Source organism: Danio aesculapii, chromosome 17 (assembly GCF_903798145.1).
Source record: "Danio aesculapii chromosome 17, fDanAes4.1, whole genome shotgun sequence".
Taxonomy (NCBI): domain Eukaryota; kingdom Metazoa; phylum Chordata; class Actinopteri; order Cypriniformes; family Danionidae; genus Danio; species Danio aesculapii.
Genome location: NC_079451.1, coordinates 15,353,803 through 15,369,980, shown reverse-complemented (window position 1 = coordinate 15,369,980; position 16,178 = coordinate 15,353,803). Strand labels below are relative to the sequence as shown.

At 37.5% G+C, this 16,178-nt stretch overlaps 1 protein-coding gene across 1 annotated transcript; it reads right to left on the bottom strand.

Moving 5' to 3' along the window:
* Nucleotides 1-2,404: 2,404 nt before the first annotated feature.
* Nucleotides 2,405-11,361, bottom strand: LOC130244585 (leucine-rich repeat and fibronectin type-III domain-containing protein 2). Its single transcript, XM_056477079.1, has 2 exons — nucleotides 9,973-11,361; nucleotides 2,405-4,750 (listed from the first exon to the last, which is right to left on the bottom strand). Exons 1-2 carry the CDS (start codon nucleotides 11,346-11,348, stop codon nucleotides 3,784-3,786), a joined length of 2,343 nt encoding a protein of 780 aa, XP_056333054.1. The 5' UTR covers nucleotides 11,349-11,361; the 3' UTR covers nucleotides 2,405-3,783.
* Nucleotides 11,362-16,178: the final 4,817 nt, after the last annotated feature.

The following is a 16,178-nucleotide window of genomic DNA, read 5'->3' as shown; positions in this document are numbered from 1 at the left end:
TAACATTCTGACCTACATTTCAGTCTTAAAGGAATAGTTCACCCAAAACAGAAAGATCTGTCATCGTTTCCTCACCCTTTACTTGTTCCAAACCTGCTTGCTTTTCTTTCTTCTGTTAAAGACAAAAGTACCATGTAACCATTGACTTCCATAGTATTTGTTTTTCTTACTATACATGAAAATGGTTACAGGTTCTTATAATAACAATAATAATAATAATAATAATAATAATAATAATAATAATTCCTTACATTTATGTAGCGTTTTTCTGGACACTTAGAGTGTTTTTACACATCTTTGGGCGGGATTTTTCTCATTCACCACCAGTGTGCAGCATCATGTCATCGATGATGAGACGGCAGCCATATTGCACCATACCACACACCAGCTAATTGGTGGAGAGGAGTCAGAGTGATGAAGCCAGTTATGATATGGGAATGGTTTTATAAGCAGTAAGAGGCCCCTACTCTTTTTCGAAGTACATCCTGGGACTTTTAATAACCACAGAGAGTCAGGATCTCGGTTTAACATCTCACTGAGCAGTATTGAATCTCCATCAGTATGCTGGGGTGTTAGGGCTAGGGCTGCACGATTAACCGTATTATTATCACGATGATGATATTAGTGACCCACGATCAATAAATAAATATTGTCGCAATTTTACAGTATAAAGGACAAGCCGTTATTTTAATAGGTGGAGTTTACGGATTGTACCCTGTCACAAGCAAGAGTAAGCGTGTGTTTTTTTTTTTTTCTAGGAATGTAATGTTGATCAGGTAGCCTTTGCTCTTGTTCAGTTCAAACTTCCCAAGGTAACACAACAAACCTCATTTATGACCTTAAAAGCCATCACAACGTGGCTTTCGTCAGTGGATTAATGAGCTCAGGAGAATTCTGCTGTGCATTTTTCTATGCATTGCTTACATTACTAAAACAGACAACATTTGTTTTCTAATTTAACCAAATATTCGCAGAGGTTCAGCAGTTTTTTTTTTCTGACACGTTTGCCAGTCATGTAGACAGAAGACAATGTATCTAATTTTTTCAATGGAAAAAAATAAGTAATTTTGGCCGTTCTTTACATCAATCTGATGCAACTTTTATTATTTACAATAATTGAAATTTTATTAAAAGTTTCAGATCAATTAAACTCACTTTATGAAAAGACTAGCCTATTTTATGCATTAAATAATGAAATAGATAACCAATTTCCATTATTTCCAATTAGACCATGCATTTTATTCTGTTTTTTACTAAAATTAGTTTAACAAATATCTTAGTACAGCGAAAGTTATTAAATGACCTGCCTTTTGATTATGCAAAGGTTAAGGCATTGATCACGCAAGCAAAAAAAACAATCATCCAACACACACAACACTCTCATGCCACGTTTTTAAAGATAAATTTTTGTCCGTGAATGCTGCTTTGAATATAATACAATTCTTAAAAAGCACATTAAAGACTATACACACAAAATAAAACATTCACACAGGTATATCTTATGGAAAAACACTAATTCATGGGCACTGCATGGCTTTTGGATTTAAAACAATGAAGCAGATAAAAAAAAATCTAATTTGCTGAAGAAAATTTTGCAAAAGAAAAAGGTTAAACATATCCGGACTGTTAAAGGAACTATCTACTTTATATATATTCTTTCGACTCCAATACAGAAGCTAAGATTATGAATGACGGATTGTAAAGCCGCCTCTCCTGCGCTTCAGCAGCATGGCCTGCTGTTTATGAATGAGGAGGTGGAGAGAATGTTTAGTTTCATCTCAAGATATTTAAATAAAAACTTACACTGAATTGCTCAGCACGCTCAAAAAGTTAAATGAAAATGCACAACTCTTTTTGGTTGCACCCAGGATGCACAATGAACACGCCATTCTTTTAATTTGATGTTTGTAAAGTATGTGAACCAACCGCAGATGCTTTGTCATGTTGGTCAACCTGCTTTATAACATATTAGTTTATTACAATAATTACACTTAGCCTTGGCATCATATTTCACCACATGTAGCCACACTTTTGAGCACATCTTGTGGTCCATCTCTAAACAAATATTTAGATTATTATTGAAGGTGTTCTCCAGCGGCGAAGTTCCCGGCTGAGTAGCTAGTGAAAAAATGTGCAGGAATCGGACAAGAGGAATCAAAATTTTTAAGTAGCCTATCTAATCCCTACCCAGTTTTGTTACTTTTTTATTTTATTACAGTTGTTTATTTTATATTTGTGGATGTGAACTTCAATAAGAATATATATATATATATATATATATATATATATATATATATATATATATATATATATATATATATATATTTATATATATATATATATATATATATATATATATATATATATATATATGACAGGGCACAGCCCTGTTTAGCATCAGTGAGCAACCATGTGAGAGTTGCAGAGAGCTAGCTGCCGGCTCTTTTGTTTTCTTTAAAATATATTATCTTGTGTTCAATTTAATAAAGAGGGCTGAGGTTGAGTATTTGGATGAATTATCCCTTTAAGACTTTAAGATATGGATGTGTTGAGTGGAAACTTAAATAATTAATGCTACTGTAACAAACTAATCTTACAAATAGAATAAAAAATAAATCTATACTGTTTAAGGGGTAATTACATTACTAAATATCACAGAAAAGCATAATGTTTTATCTTATCATTGGAATAATCTTGGAAAATATTGTTGTAATACCATGGCGCAGTGATTTCTTTAAAACGATAATTGACAATACCAAGTAGACCTTATCAAAGATTTTCATATGCCTTGCTAACAATTTCAAGGTAGCTGGAGAAAACAATTATATTATAATTGAACCTTATCTAGCCCATCTTGGAAGATGATTTACTTCTCTTTTTTGTGATGAGTTGTTTGGGTGTAAAATTTAGTAAGTAATATGGTCCTAAGATAGACAGACTTTTAGTCTCTAAAATAAGTCTCTGTTCTCTACAATTTGCAGTGATCTGTTCAGACAGCAACTTCCAAATGCAGAAATTAATGACAAATGTGATAGATGCACTGAAAAATAAACTGAAATATAGGCACATAATGTAATGAAGCATTACCAACAATTAGTAGAATTTCGTTGTGAAAAACATGTATGACAGACTGCGTCGTTGTTTTTTTTTCCTCACATGAATCTGACATATAAATATAATAAAAATAATTAACAGTGTGCAACTTCGGTCCAACATTGCAATAGAAGTAACAAAAACAAAAGAAGAACCTACAAAATTTCATTACATTTGCATTTCTTTCTTTCTGTTTCTTTCTACGTAGTCTCACCTCATGGGAACGTTTGGTCCATTGTGATGCACATCCACATTAGCTGAAGAAAATCCTCTTGGCAAACTGCAGCGCACAGTCGGATAAACTCTCTCTTTTATTCCCCTGCTTCTCTGAGATACCCAAACATCTCTTGTTCTTGGGTATTTATTCATATCTGCTTTAATGCTTGAAGGCAACTGGAGATATCCTTCATTCATGTCTCAATAAATAGGATGAGCTCTGGCCCTGTTTGCATCCCTAAAACTTAGACACATACATTTGAACAATTTTTTGTGATCAAATAAACAGAAGGACAATATTGAGATGGAAAATCATGCATTACACAGTCATGGCCAATGCTGAGGTGTCTTTTTATTATACCATTTGAGTCCTTCTTGACGTCATATGATGCAGCAAGTTTGTATCCTTTTTACCCGAACGTTTGAAGAATGTTTTTTTTGTTCTTTTTTGGCAGAGCTAATCTGATGTCCCTGTCAGACTGTACTCTCCATGACCCACTCAGAGCTATCAAATGTCGCTTTATCGCCTTCCCCCTCACTCTCGTCACACTGCAGAAGCATGCCATTAACTGAGAGACTCCTCTTAGTCCAAATGTTACTGATACGCCGTGGGTAGCTAAGGCACTGTGAAGCACCAAAGTCCCCCATGTCGAATGAGTGGCTGCGCTTGGGCTTGTTCTCTGATGGCAGCATTACAAGCTTTCCAAGCTTAGAATCTCCTCGGCCTAGCAGAGGCTCCTTGTCAGTTGGGGGTCTCATGGCCATTGCCATGGTCCCAGAGGAAGATGGTCCTCCTGGATCTCTTATGGGAGCTCTCAAGTCCAGAGAGGCAAATGCCCCAAGAAGGTTATCCAAGTTTGGCCGTGCCTTGGCTGACGACTGCTTCCACCTATGGGGCAAGGTGTTCGAATCTACATGCCGGTTGAAGGACTCCACTTTATCACATCCAAGTGTGTCTGCTGAGGAGGATGATGAGGACGAGATGCTACTCTGCAAAGAGCCACACTTAAACTCCACCACTTCATCTCGCATCACCACTACAGTTTTTGGTGTCTGTGGTGTAGGAGCGCCATTGTTAAGACGTTGTGGAGCTTGTGGTCTCCCATTGGTCTGGGAGTAGGTGTTGCTCACCGTCACTAACTTTGAAACTTGCAAACCGCTGTTCACTTTGTAGCGGACCATAAGGATGACAATAAAAACCAACAAAGTGGCCACAATCACTCCGCCAATCACTAAGATCATGGTTCCTCCTAGAAACTGACTGTGAAGTGACTGGCAGCGAGGGTACTCATCACGTGTCTCGAATTGCACACAGCCCACAATGTTGGTAGCAGTAAGTGTGGTGGCAGTGTCTTCCCAGATGGCCAACACACACAGGTCATACTGCATCCCTGGCATCAGGTTGTTGACCAAAAAGGATCTGCTAATTGCCGGAATCATCCTGTGAATGGCAAGAGATGAGATTAATACAAGTATGAAAGAAGGTATTAAAGGAATGTATTAAAATTCATATTCAGATTATTTATTGCTTTTTTGTGGATGCATTCGATGATCTGCACACTGAAAGAACACAATCTTTATTTTTTTTCATATAATAAAACTTAATTGCTTAAAAAGTACATCATATAAACATTAGTTTTGAAATTTAGTATATGCTGCTATTGATGAAGGAAAATCTACTACCATTATTACTACTACTACTACTACTAATAATAATGATAATAATACTAATAAAATCCTATTTCCTAAAATATGAGGATTAAATATACATATATCATATTTTATTAAACTTTCAACGTTTTGTCAACACAATCATTTAAACAGGCTAACTGTAATCATTTTTTTTAGGATTCCATAGTAGTAAGTCATTACTTATGTATATAACATCATATTCCTTTAAGGTAATTTTTGAAGTAATTCTCCACTCAACTATGTAAAATGCACCGGGAGTACAGAGGACATAATCATAAGTGATTTTTTTTTTTCTCGTCTGATTAGTGCATCATTAAGTAGAACATCCTTTGCAGATACCTGGCAGTGGATGTAGACTGTGAGAATACTAATTAGAGTGCAATCATTTAGCCAGCTACCCTGCTCAGAGAAGGCTAATTAATTAAATAGTGTCTAAGGCTTTTTTTCTATGACCATGGCATCAAAACCTAATGGGTCTGGATGTACTGTATAAGGGAAAACCACAGTAGACAATGGGATGTCTCCTGTGAGGTAAACAGATCCACTTTTGCTTGGCCAAATTTTTCCAAATGAGCTGCACCAGTTCTTGGTGAATTATCTATTCCCTGCTTCTCTAAACAAGATGCCTGCCTTCTGATTCAGATGCCCAATAATATAAACTTCAATGACTGACAGCAGCTTCTGTTGGGCCCAGAGAAAGATTAGGTGTACTAGTCTAGAGAGGACATACAACCTCAGACTCCCCTGGTTAGTTGATGTAGACCACCACTTTGTTGTGCACATGCATGGCCCCTGAGATCTGTGAACTGCTTCACGGTGATGAAGTGGCCTAGCTTTACTATAGTCGCTGCTGATAGAACTGACTCTTTGTGTACAGATGACAGTCATACTAGCATCCTAATCAAATCCCAAAATCTGCCAAGAAAAGTGGTTCTCTGACCTGGAGAAAGCACACTTTCTTGATGTCTGAATGGCAACATCCTTACATGAAAGAGCATCAAATCGCAATGATGAATTTCTAGTTGCCCTGACAGTGCTAATATTAGCTAGTCATCCAGATACATGAAGATATGAATCCCTTAACGTTATAATGGAGCCAAAATTGCATCCACTAACTTTGTGAACATTTGGGGTAACAAAGGAAAACTAAACGGAAGAGCTCAAAAAGCAAACCTTTGGAACTTCCTGTGCCAAGGAAGGATGTCTACATTAAAGTTTGTGTCTTTGAGATCTATTGTGACAAGACTCTTTCCCTCTTTCGTCTCAAACCTCTATCCTTGGATTTGAATTCAGACATGATCATCCTGAACATGAATATTTTCACTTTGTATGGGCTAAGTGTATGACTAATTGACATATCTAGAATCCATTCCTGAATTCTCTCTTGTGTGTGTAAACATATTCTGTGGTCCCCTTGCACAAGATAGTCTTCACCTCTTCCTGCATAATCAGAGCCTACTCAAGGTTTATCAATATCAGAAGAACCCTATCGCCTCTGACATTGTTAAAGTAGTTGATATGTTGCTCTGAAGCAAATAACTAGAGGGTACTAAAGATCTAATTCTTTTTGAGCTCTCTACAGAGGGATGTGAGGATTTTTTGCTGCGACATTTCCGAGTGGTTACTAGTACATGTGCTAACTAGGTGTGCCTCAAAGCTCTGAAAGTGGCAGGACTGACAGTGAAATCCCATGAGGGCACTGAAGGGAAGCAGGCATTGTGTACAGAGGTGAACAATGCTTGCCTTCAGAGAAGTCAGCCCTCAGAAGCATGATGTGGCTGTTTTGAGGACTTCTTCACCGTGGCCTTTTTTGAGAGACTGATGTGGCTCAGATTCATTCACAGGCCCTGACTGTGAGTATCATCTTAAACCATTTTGTCTTTACAAAATGCGACACAAGATGTGTTTTTGCTCTGCAATGTGGGTGTATGAAGAGCTGGGCTGTGGCCAAGACTACTCCCACAAGGCAGTCCCACAGTCCCGAGAGCAGGGTTCAAGAAATTTGTGAAAATCTGCCTAAGCAGTTCCCCCTAATGCTTCGTGGTGACCGTGTTAAATGATGCCTGGTAGTTTAATTTGAGCATCCAGCAAACATGCTATGCCTCCCTACTTTTGTGTGACATTTTAAGCCAGAGATGTCCCTCTCCTGCCTCAAGGACAGACACTTTTTAGGCTCTTTTCAACAATGGAGAGACAATTCTGTGGCCCAGCACAATTATTTAATAGCACCCAAGCCTACTCCACCCCCTTCATGTCTTCAATTCAGCCTGTTATGTTAAAGTAGTAATATTTCCTGACCTTTTGCTACATATTTGATGACATATTTGACTTCATGACAATTTGCCTGGTCTAGAGGGTCATGTCGAGGGCTTTAGCATTGATTACTAGATTGGCACTAAATGATGGGCCAGATTTTCCACAAAACTCTATGCACAAACTTCTTTAAACTCATAATCATAACCCATTTGGATGCAACAGCGTTATAATTATGAAAACAGTATGGTTTATTCCATGATATGGTCAACTATATACAGACAACATGGAAGACCCAAAGCAGAGGAAACAGTCTAGGTGCAAGGAAATTATTATCAAGTGCATCTTTAACTTGTGTTTTATTTTTCTTCTAGAAGGCAAGGGTAGAAAAAGAGAAGTGCTCATGTCCAACACCTTCACTAGATCCATTTGCAAACCCCAAGATCTGAGTCACCATAAGCATGAACCAAACCATGAAGTGCGCCTTGCCAAGTGCGCTGCTCAAGGTATGCTTAGTGGGAGCAAAGTACTCTCTGGGAGAGTTTATCACAGTGTTCGTTGTTAGCTCCCTTAAGAGCTGCACAAACATGCTCCACTCCCACACACTCAACACAGAGCTTGTGTGTGTGTGTCCCCTTCTGTGATATTATGAGGGCATGAAGGCACACACTGCCTGTATTGCCTAGTTGTCATTATATGTTGCGCTTAAAAAAACAACACTAAATAGATAAACTGTAGAGTGTTTGCTGGAGATCCAAAAAGCTGGATTAGGCTTGGTTAGGTCCAACCCTAATCAAACACAACCGCTTAGCTTTCTAGTGATCTTGAAGACTCTGATTGGCTGGTTTAGGTGTGTTTGATTAGCATTGGAGCAACACTCTGCAGGGACCTCCAGGACCAAGTTTGACCATCCCTGTGCTCTGTCAAGACATCCTGCCATACTACTGGATGGATTTGACACGTGCTTCATGGCGCAATCCAGCAGATTTATCCTCAAAGTGTCTTCACTTCCGATACAGTTGACTTAGCTCAAAAGGAAATATATTTTTTATGCTCAAGATATCCTTTACTGCACTGTAACCACATCTAGCATGGTGGTCTGACACATTGTCTATGCTAAGCCTCTATGCCAGCAAGTCCATTACTCATTCATAATTGCTTTCCCATCACAGGAGAAGACAATACATTCAGTGGTGACAGCTTTACGAGAGAGCCCAACCTTTTTTCCACTAGAGCTTTAGTGATTGATTTTTTTTTCTTTGTTGCTGCTAGCATCCAGGTTAACACTGCTATTCCAAGTCAGGCGGAAGATAACAGATCCATGCAATCCAACCGCATGAATTCATTTAGTTATAAAGAGGCAGCAGTAAATAAACAGCAGGCTCATTTTGTGTAGATTATAAACTGTACGCTTTCCAAAACATGAAAAGCTCTGTTCATCTTAAGACAAAGAAACAAGACAGCATAATGATTATGCAAAACTGGTAATATTTAGGCAGTTTGTAAAGGGAACACACTACTTTGAAAGCATATTTTATTTAGATCATATAAATATAAAGTAAACTAATAGAAATAAGCTGAAAATACTGGTAAATCATCGAAAAACATGTTTAAATAAATGTATATCTGATGCAGCATTTTGGCTAAATTGACTGCATACTGGCATTCACTAGACATTTTTAAAGGACCAACCACTGCAATTTTCATGTAATAGATGCTATCATTTCCTTGACTCAGCCAAATAATGGTCCTATTTTGCCTGGAAGTACTCCTCAGACAAGAAGAAATATGAATTAAGTGCAGGTGAGTTTAGACAAAACTTGTGGGTAACTGATTCCAGAAAGGTTAAGTGAGTCAGTGATTAGGATGGGCTTATACAAATTACTGGTCGGTTGAAACAATAGAGAAGCAAAGTCTAATATGTAACTGCTTAAATGACTCTACTTAAATGTCACTGTAATTCCTATCCTCCAAGTCAGTGATTTTCAAAATGTGGCATGCTTACTACTTGTGATATGCAAGCTTCCATGTAATAGTAGATGCAAAAGAATTACTGAATTGAAAAAAAAAAAGTTAAACACACTTCTTTTTTATTACTTGTAAGCACAGTGTAGTGTTACTGTTCAAACTGTATTTACAATGTTATAGTGGATGCCAATAATAAATATTCTTGTATGAAAAAACAAAAAAACAGCCTCATTCTTTAACTGCCGAGCTATATCTGAATAGTTAGGTGTACTATTCTTCTGTATTTTAATGCAGGTAATTATGGTGGTACTTGAAAGGACAAATATTTTCTGAGGTGGTACTTGGTGTAAAAAGTTTTGAGATCCACTGATCTATGTTAACTATTAAACAACATCATGGTAACAAACATACAATTAAAGTAATGCAATAAAAATTGTTTATCGAAATTAGATGTAACATAAGACTCTAATGTACATAACCAATAAGTAAAAAAGCATAGCAATTTAAACAAAAAAAGCATAAAAAGTGAGGTGTCAAGCAGGGAATTATGGAAAAGTCCATTAACAGTTATTTACTGTATATATTATGGAAACTTACTGTTAACCAGTTTATTTTATGGCCATTTTTAAATTGAGATACAATCTAATCTAATTTCCACATTTATTCAATGAGAAACTAAAAAGACTTGTGCTTACAGTATGTGCCTAATCAGTCTCCAGTTGTTTAAAGGAAAGGAAACAGAATATTTACCTGTAAATCAGGACATCATCCTCTGAACAGTTGTATTGCAGCTGGTACATTTTTACTTTTGGCGCTACTTTGCTAACCGTCCACTTAATCAGAGCAGAGACTCCAGTGACCTCTGACACTGAAACGACTTGCTCTGGCTGGGCTTTGGTCTCGCCTTTACTGATTTTAGTGGAGCTGGTGATGTCAGATAGTCTGGACTTGGGCTGAGATGTGCGGTTAGTTCCATTGCTGAGATGAGGGAGCTGGATGATGGAGAGTTCTATTGAGGCTGTTGATTCTCCTGCTGCATTTGCAGCAATGCAAGTAAATGTCCCATAATCCTTCGATGTGGTGATTGCAATGTCTAAAGTACCATTTTCATACACAGTAGCTCTGGATGAATTGCTGATTAGCCTATCATCTGGTGCAATCCAGTGTATAAAAGGCATAGGGTCACCAACAGCTTTGCAGCGTAAACTAGCCGTCTGTCCTTCCAGGACCAACAGCTTATGGGTGTGTTGAGTAATTAATGGTGGTTCACAGACAAACTCTTCCTCTCGAACATACCAAAAGTAACGACCTTTGAGGCTTGGAGGGGAGGCACAGGTTTCCATATCATCCTCCCTCTCTAGGCGCCGCAACCATAAAATCTCACAATTACAGTGGAGAGGATTCCCGCCAAAGCTGAGAGACAGGATAGGGGCAAATGGTGTACTGAGAACGATGTTGCTCTGTGACCGAGCAAAAATAGGATCCGGCGGAAGCTTCTGGAGACGGTTTGATGTAAGATCCAGCCTTGCAAGCTTTTCAAGATCAGTGAAAGTGCCCTCAGCAATGTGGTTGATGAGATTGTGGTCTAGACTCAGCTGGTGTAGGTTGAGCATCTTGCGTATGGCGTCCCAGGGAATTCCCCGCAGGTTGTTGTAGGAGAGGTCTAGGTCCTCCAAGGTGAGCAGCAGGTCATCGAAGGTTTCTTTGGAGATATGTGTAAGCTGGTTGTTGTTCAGGATGAGGTGTTGCAAGTTTACTAAGCCTCGCAAGACATCTGGACCCAGCTCTGTCAAACGGTTGCTATCCAGGTGCAACGAGCGCAAAGTTTCAAGATCCACAAAGGAGAATGGCTGAATGAAGCTGATGGTGTTTCGTGAAAGTGTGAGGTCCACAAGGCCTGTCATGTTGGTGAAGTCTTGCTGAGTAATTTTGATGATGTAATTTCCTCCAAGGCGTAATTCTACAGTTCTTCTGTCAATATCAGGGGGCACAAACAGCAGACCTTTTGACGGGCAGAGTGTACCCAAGGACTCCGACAAGTTCTGACAGACACAATATTTAGGGCAGGCGGTGGTCATCATTACTGCGCTTCCTAGGAGAAGGAGGCTGCAGAGCACTTTGGCCATGGTAAATCACAAACAGGTACCTGGAGAGACAAGAAGAAAACACTGGTCAGTTCTTCCTGTTTTATTTACTACTGATTCACTGCATTTAATAAAATCTGATTATTACAATTTTCATTATTAACATTTCATTTTATTTTGTTAGTACAATAGAAAAGTACAATTTTAGATATTTTCTTAATCCTGATGCAGCGTTTACACCAGACGTGGATGAAGGATCAGGTGCAAGGGATTTACATGTTAAGTCAATGCAAAGACGCGAATGGACATCCTGCAGCGTGAATGAGGTGACGTAAATGACGCAATCATATCGTATCACGTGAAAATCTGAACTTAAGCAGACATTCGCGCCGCGTTATGATTATGATGTAGCGCCTGTTGTTGGTGTACCGGGGGAAAATCCTTCTGCCAACACCAACAACAGTTCATCAAACTGGGCTCAGCTCATTCGGAAGCACCGCTGAAAGCCTCCATCATCCAGGTACAGTTTCTGGAGGAGTTTATGAACTCACAGAGCTGGGTGCACCTGTAAATGGATCTAGTGGACTCGACACGGCTACAATGAATCTATGCTGTTTTTCAGTCTTCGTAAAAGCACATAAACACAGTTATTCTTTCAATAAAATCCATGTTAGCCATTTAGCAACGAAGCTAGAGTCACCAGGCAGACAGAAGCCCTGCCCATGATGCGAATCTGCGTCTGTTGTGAAGTGCACTTGACGTGCGAATGAAGCAAGCAAAACTATTTCTATTACTATTTCTACTAGGTCTATTTACGCGCGATGTTCTGTGTCTGGTGTGAACACAGCATTATGCCACTAGTTTCACAAAAAATATTTTATGTCAGATATATTTTACGCGTCAGTATATCTGTCTTCATTCTGTGTTTATTGTTAAGTGAATTTGATGCGCTAATGAAGCAGATTTCACGCACAAATGAAGCGAGTAAACTCAAAATGTTCATGGATCTATTTACGCACGAATATCCCAGTTTATTTGCGGATTCTGTGTCTGCTGTGAACACAGCTAAGGGTGTAAACCTAAACTGAACTCATGGTTCAGTTCAGTTAAAGGTAGTTACTTCAGTTCAGTCATTGATTCAGTTAAAATCAATATCACAGTGCATCATGATGCATTTGGTGCTCCTTTCCATGTACTATTCTTTATTTTACATCACAAGAATACAGTTTTGTCTTTTGATACAAGCACTCGGATATATGAACTGGATCAAAGAATTAGTATTGAAAAAAAAAATCTAAAGTACAGGCACAAAAAGCAACAATATAGTTTAGTATAAATATAAATGAAATAATAATCAGCGCTGTTCACTGAGCAGTGACACGGATACTGAAGACAACCGTGTCTATCAGCTGATCCATCCTTGGCTATCTGCTCATAGATGGATCCTCTGATGGACAAGGTGGAAAAAATATAATTACATCTGTAATTTATTTCTGTAATTACATTTTTAATTACAGTTTACCATACCTTACAGCTAACCCACCCTTAAACTTATCTATACTAAGAAACCTGTCCTTAACCATATACCACATCAAGAGCACAGGAAGTGCTCTGCAATACATTATAAACACAGTGATTAGATTGTATTTATTTTCTGATTCAAGTACATAGTAGTTAAGGCCAGACAATATAAAATGGGACCATACGTTGTCTACCTCTGTCTCTGTCGGCTTGCTCTGGTGTGTGTGTGTGTTGTTGGGGGAAATGGTGCACATAACTTATAATGATTGGCATGTGTGTGTGTTGGGGTGTGGGACAACCACATAATTGGTTACGATTTCAAAGAAGTAGAAGGAGCCACTGCATTAAAGCAACTAAATATAGTTTATAATTGTTTTGACACTTTAAAGTAATAAATAGTAGCAAAACAATTCAATCATGTCAGAATATATTTTGACAAAGTACTTCACGATCACTTTCCATATCATCAGCTTGGAGCCAGGGGTCAGTGTCAGTGAGAGAGAGCATAAACTCTGCTGTGATCATGGTGGACATGAAAGTGATTTACTACAATTATACTAAGATTTAAATCATGAATGGAGATTTGATTGGTTGAAATAAACTCACTAAAATGTACAGTATCTTATTATATGTGTGTGTGTATGAAAATAATAGTCTAAACAAAGCACGTCATGATTTTGCCAAGTACAATGCGAACCAGGATTAACATTTATGTTGATCGTGGAACATCATTTTTGTTGGAAAATGTAATCCATACCTATTTCCTACCCCTAAACCAAACCATAACTGTAAATTAGTCCCAAAATCTAAGGGGATGGTAGTTGGAAAACAATCATGTAGAAGTACATAAACCTCGTAAGCTTAAACTTAACATAAACGGTAAACGTATCCCTTAATTCTGATTGGCTGATTAGAATATTGTTCCAGGATCAACATAAATGTTAATCCAGGAACATGTCCTACTTGGTGAAATCAGATTGACGCTAAACAACACTCTAAAATAATGCTGTGTGTCACGGTCACCAGTGATCCAGCCTGTGCAGATCCCTAACAGGCTACAAATCTGCTGGTATAGGGACTACAAGCTCCAGCTCATAATCAACTTGCGTTTGGATCCACACTTCCTTGTCAGCATCCCACTTCACATTAAACTGTAATATGTATCCACCCTTTTGTTGCATTTCTTAAGATGCACCATTTATTTTTAGATTATTTGTTAATATTATTATTTTGTTAGATTATTTGGTAAATATTAAATGTTCTAATGCATCTACTATGCTTAGTTTTCCACGAAAGAAATTATAATATTTACAATAAAATATTAAATGTGATAGGTGTCTCTCACATTGTTCCAATGCAACAATAAAAGTTGAGCAAAGCAGGTGGGCGTTCTCCAGTACTCAAGTGCACAGCAAACTGACCATAAGTAATGCTATAAATAACATTTACATTTATGGCAAAAAAAGTATTATCAAAAAATAACAAATAATTCCCTTAAGTTGATTAAAAGAAATTGTTTAAAACATTTATGAATCCATGGCAAACTGAATTTGAATCTTCTCAATGGTTTGTCTTATTACAATTTTTATGACGACCTTGATTACTTTAATGATACTTGTCACATTTTCCAATACCAATTGCCCAATGGGTTGTGGTTGGACCCTTGTAATTGCCATTTGCACATATAATTGTATTATTATTTTATGCCATATTAAAGAACTGCAAGGATACTGGGGTATACTGTAAGATAGTGAACTCACTATACCTTCAGGGGCTTACTGACGTATAAGAACTCCATACCTCTTGCCACAGAGAGAACGTATGACTGGGCTCTGGCTCAAATGACAGCCCATAAGTCCTGTAGACATTTGTATCATCAATTCCAAATATACTCAAAACTTAAATCAATTTTAATCAGTGCTCTGCCAGACTGATTCTCTAATGGTAGGGTAGGGCTGCTGGAGCTGTTTGAGGTGTCTGCGAGAAGGGAGACGGGTGATTTTCATTTCCAGGCATTAAAGGATAATATTTCTCCCAGCTAGCAGAATTCACCTAATAAATCATCGTTGTTTTACCAATACCTTCAGTCTATATCTTCTTTCAAAATATTCCCATAAACCTCAGTACACAGAGTTCTTGCTTTCAAAAAAATAGGAGCAATTGTTTGTATGTTTTCAAGCACATTCTTGGCTAGCCTCAAGTTCCCTGCAAATCACATTAGCATGCTTGCAAAAGAAGCATACACATCTGAAAACAGGAAGTTTTTTAGAGGGCAGCTGACTCAAAAATTACTCAGTAGTTAAAGTTTTAGAGTCAAAGCAAATCATCAATATGTTTATGAAGCGTGATGCTGTGATTACCCGAACCATGTAATCAAATCGGTCTTCAACAAAACAAAATAAATTGTCACATCCAGGGAAGGAATGTTTTCATTGACACTTTGACTGACATGCAATCAGCGTTTAGTAATTCTAGATTTTTATGGCAGGGCTGCCTTTTGCTAGAAAGCAGATTAAACATAGCATGTCAAACAATTTTCCCTCTGTTATTACACAAGAAACAAACAAACAACAACAAAAAAGGAAAATTACCCAACAACAAAAAAAAAAAAAAACGTGCTGCTAAATCCTGTTTGGGTTATTACCCAGGTTTGCATTTAGTTTGAGGAAACCGCATTTTCGGGCTTAAGAAGGATGGTTGGTTAAGATTGGGCTTCATCGCCTTGGTAATTTGTGTTACATAGCTAACCTGCTCTGGATCAAATTCTATTCTTAGTAAAGTGACATACACTGTAAAAAATGATGGGTTTCACACAATCCCTTTATGTCGGTTCAACTCAAATTGATTAAGTTAACTTAATGGCTTTTACAAATTTAATTTGACTGAACATAAAAAAAATAAACTGTCCCAAAAAAAAAACCCTCAAAAACTTTGTTTCAGCTTATTTTAATAAAGTAGTTTCAAAAAGCAGCAAGCATATTTTTGTCAGTGTATCTTTAATGCAACAAAGTCACTTTAAGTGAAAAAATGTTAACTAATTATTTATTTTAAACTTCATAAACTTCATATTTACTTTTATACACTGCTCAAAAAAATAAAGGGATAATTTAAACAACCCAATGTACTGTAACTCGAAGTCAATCATGCTTCTGTAAAATCAAACCTTTAACTTAATCAAGTTGTAATGTAATGTTCACATTTTAGTTAAAGCAGCTTTGAAACAATAATTATTGTTTCACTATACAAGTAAACTCAATTTCACATGCTGCAAATGGATTAGACATCATGTGGAAATTATAGACAATTAGCAAGACAACCACAATAAAAGAAGTGGTTCTGCAGGTGGTGACC

What these genes read in the sequence shown, in the direction of transcription:
- LOC130244585 (XM_056477079.1), bottom strand. Translation starts at nt 11,348, where the DNA reads ATGGCCAAAGTGCTCTGCAGCCTCCTTCTCCTAGGAAGCGCAGTAATG. An exon ending in GATGATGTCCTGATTTACAG is followed by an intron (nt 4,751 to 9,972) that starts GTAAATATTCTG and finishes TGCCATTCACAG; the next exon opens with GATGATTCCGGCAATTAGCA.